This window comes from Chenopodium album, chromosome 8 (genome assembly GCF_948465745.1).
Source record: "Chenopodium album chromosome 8, dcCheAlbu1.1, whole genome shotgun sequence".
NCBI classification, from domain to species: Eukaryota; Viridiplantae; Streptophyta; class Magnoliopsida; order Caryophyllales; family Amaranthaceae; genus Chenopodium; species Chenopodium album.
The window spans coordinates 23,009,590-23,013,060 of NC_137841.1; the positions used below are offsets into that span (position 1 = coordinate 23,009,590).

The following is a 3,471-nucleotide window of genomic DNA, read 5'->3' on the forward strand; positions in this document are numbered from 1 at the left end:
GCTGTGGCGTCTACCATGGCATCAATATGAGGTAAAGGGAACAGATCTTTTGGGCACGCCTTGTTGATGTCTGTAAAGTCTATGCAGATTCGCCATTTTCCGTTCTTCTTCCTAACTACCACTACATTGGCGAGCCATTCTGGGTACTTTACCTCTCTGATCTTCCTAGTCTTCAATAGGTTGTGAATTTCCTCATTGATAATCTTGTTCCTTTCTAGCGCAAATTTCCTTCTCTTCTGTTTTACTGGTGTATGCATTGGATCCACGTTCAACTTATGAGTAATTACATCTGGAGAGATGCCTTTCATGTCTTCATGTGTCCAAGCGAATACATCTTTCTCTTCGTCTAGAGAGTCGTAAACTTGTTGTCTAAGTTCTGCCTTCAACTCTGATCCTATTTTGACTTTTTGATCTGGATGTTTGGGGTTCAACTGGACTTCTGTTGCTTCTTGTTCTTCTGCTATGCTCAACTTTTCTTGGCCCAGCTGACCCTCTGATTGCTATGATGAACTCTTTTCTGCAGACGTTGCTTTCAGTGCTATCTTGTAACACTCTTTAGCTTCCCTAGGATCTCCTCTGATTTCTTGAATACCCCACCTAGTAGGGAACTTAATGACTTGATGGTACGTAGAAGGGATGGCTTTCATCTCATGTATCCAAGGTCTGCCTAAAATCATATTGTACGAAGATAGAGTATCAATCACTAGGAACTTGACCTGTAGGTTGATCCCTTTTGCGTATGTTGCCAATGTAATCTCTCCACTTGTCTTTTTGGTTTCCCCACTGAATTCTACTAAAATTGTTGACTTGTTGACGATGTTCTTCTCATCTATGTTCATATGTTTCAGGGTGTCAAGCATGATGATATTTGCAGAGCTTCCATTGTCAACTAGGATTCGTTTGATCATGCAGTTTCCCACTGGGAGTGAAATCACTAGACCGTCATGATGGCCTTCTACTGCATTGCTTTCTTCAAACATGATGAGGATGTCTATCTTGGATTTCTCCCTCTTGTCTGGCTGATCCTTGTTACTTTCCTTTGCATGTCGCTTTGCTGCTGAATATGTTAAACCGCATACTTCTGACCCTCCTGATATGAAACAGATGGTTTTGACAATTGGAGGCGGAGGAGGAGGACCTCCTTGCTTATACTCCCTCTCCTTCCCTGAAGCTTTAGATCTATCTGACAGGAGCTCTTTGAGGTAGCCTTTCTTCAGCAAGTATGCAACTTCCTTTCTGAGCGCGACACATTCATCGGTAGTGTGACCGATATCTGAATGGAAATCACACCATCTGGATGGATCTTTCTTCTCTCCAGGCCTATCACTCCTTCTGGGCCATTGCACAGTATCTCCCATCTTATTCAGGGTCCTTATTACTCCTGCAGGATTAACATTGAAGCAGTACTCATGTAGCTTAGGTGGGAGTTCAGGATCTTCCCTCCAATCAGAAAATTCTCCTTCGACAGCATTGACTGATCCCTCATCAAAGCGTGAACGCTAATACGACTTGAATCGATGATCTCTTCTAGGAAAATTGTTGCTCCTTCTTGGCTGACGGTCTTCATCCTTTCTGAGCTCTGGAGTCTTTCTTGCATACGCGTCTTCCTCAAATCTGACTTGAGCCATAGCCTTAGCTTGCACATCTTCAAAGGTTGTACAGGGATACTTGGTCAATTCCTTGTAGAGCTCACTATGGTCTAGCAACCCTCTTCTGAATGCTTCAATTGTTGTGGGATCATCACACTTGTGTATCCCAATCTTTTCCCTGTTGAACCTGTTGAGATAATCCCTCAAGGATTCACCGTGTCTCTGCACGACACGGTATAGATCTGAAGACTGATTCTCTATTTTCCTGTCGTTGGCGAACTGGATCTTGAATAGGTTCACCATTCCTGCAAAAGATCGGATTGTCCCATTATCTAAATTAATGATCCAAGTTAGAGCTGGACCTGATAATGTGGCTCCAAAGCCTTTGCACATGATAACCTCTCTAATGTCTCTAGGGATTGAGCTTGTCATCATCTTCTGCTTGTAGAGGGACACGTGTTTATCAGGGTCTGTTGTTCCATCATACATAGCCATGTTGGGTGTGCTGAACCTCTTTGGCACTTCTACCATGGCGATCTCTTCTGAGAAAGGAGACTCTATATAGCCATCTGAGGCCTCTTCCTCCATGGGCTTTGGCATTCCAAGAATCTTGGCGATCTTGGCCTCAATTGCTTTGAGGTACTCTTTGACCACCTTCTCTATCTTTCCTTCCTCGGTTCCTTCCTGGCTGCTCTTCCTGTGAATTCCTGCATCCAAAGAGTCTAGATCCAGGGTTGTTCCCTAGTGTTAGATCCTTTTTCCCCGTTAGGGGTATGAAAAGTTCCTGACATATCAAGCTACATGGCTATACTTTCAATGTTCTTTCTGGTGTTAACGGTTTTAGAAGCAACTGATTGTATTTGGCTACGGAGGGCTTCATTTTGTTTGGTGAGACTGGTGAGTTTGGCTTCGGTTTGAACCTTTTGGGCTAACAATGTTTCAATCTGGCTTTTTTGCTGGTCTAAGGTTTGACGGAATGCATTCATTCCCTCATTGATTTCGGTCATGGTAAAGGGTACTTGGTGCCCAGTCATGGTGTTTGTCTTGGTTTTTGGCGAATTGGTAGGTTAATTGATTATCAGCCCCACGGTGGGCGCCAAATTGTTTAGGCAAATCTCAATAAGGACATACGAGAATCTGCTAGGTTTGAGGGGTAATAACAATCATACTACCAAAAGCATATAAATTAACTAAGAACGATTAATAAAGCAATAAATAAGCAACAAGTAAGCAATAAATATTCAATGATATAAAGAAGGTGAGTTCAGAGACACAATACTGAGTAAGGACAAGCCTCCTTCTTCAGTAGGGATGCAGTTCCGTAGATAAAAGTAGAGTAATTTGATTATATTTAAATGTATGCGTGTGTACATGATTGTTCAAATGTCTAATTCTTCTTATTTATATCTAGGGATCTCTAGGGTTTACAAATATATTCAGAATATCTTTGTAATGCATAAGATCTTCTTGATTTATCTTGTTTCCTGCTCTGTAGGTGTATCTTTGGCAAGTATCTCCTTGATTGATATGCTTGATGCCGCTTTCCTTGTTTATTTCAATCAAGCCGTTTTGCATATTCTTGCTGACTTATTGGCCTTGGATTGATGCCCTAGATGTAATGGGTCGTGTGATAATACGGGCCCAACATCAATTAACATCTATTTGTCAGAAATTAGATAATCTTACTGCTGCTCCTAACTCTGTAGCTAATGTTTCTGCTGTTGCTAACAATGAAGCTTTTTGTGAAAATTGTGAAATTTTAGGTCATTGGGAGCAAGATTGTAGGAGCTCTATGGAACAAGTTAATGCCTTTTCAAACCTATAGGCAGAATAACCCCTATTCCAATTCCTACAACGCCAGTTATCAAAATCATCCTTATCT

The 3,471-nt window shown here is 41.7% G+C and overlaps 1 protein-coding gene across 1 annotated transcript; it reads right to left on the reverse strand.

Moving 5' to 3' along the window:
* Positions 1–500: 500 nt before the first annotated feature.
* LOC145642831 (uncharacterized) lies at positions 501–1,892 on the reverse strand. The gene is made up of 2 exons (XM_081693996.1): positions 1,559–1,892; positions 501–1,474 (listed from the first exon to the last, which is right to left on the reverse strand). The coding sequence occupies exons 1-2, from the start codon at positions 1,890–1,892 to the stop codon at positions 501–503; spliced, it is 1,308 nt and encodes a 435-aa protein (XP_081550122.1).
* Between the last annotated feature and the right edge of the window lie 1,579 nt (positions 1,893–3,471).

What these genes read in the sequence shown, in the direction of transcription:
- LOC145642831 (XM_081693996.1), bottom strand. Translation starts at nt 1,892, where the DNA reads ATGGTGAACCTATTCAAGATCCAGTTCGCCAACGACAGGAAAATAGAG. An exon ending in GCTCAGAAAGGATGAAGACC is followed by an intron (nt 1,475 to 1,558) that starts GTCAGCCAAGAA and finishes ATGAGGGATCAG; the next exon opens with TCAATGCTGTCGAAGGAGAA.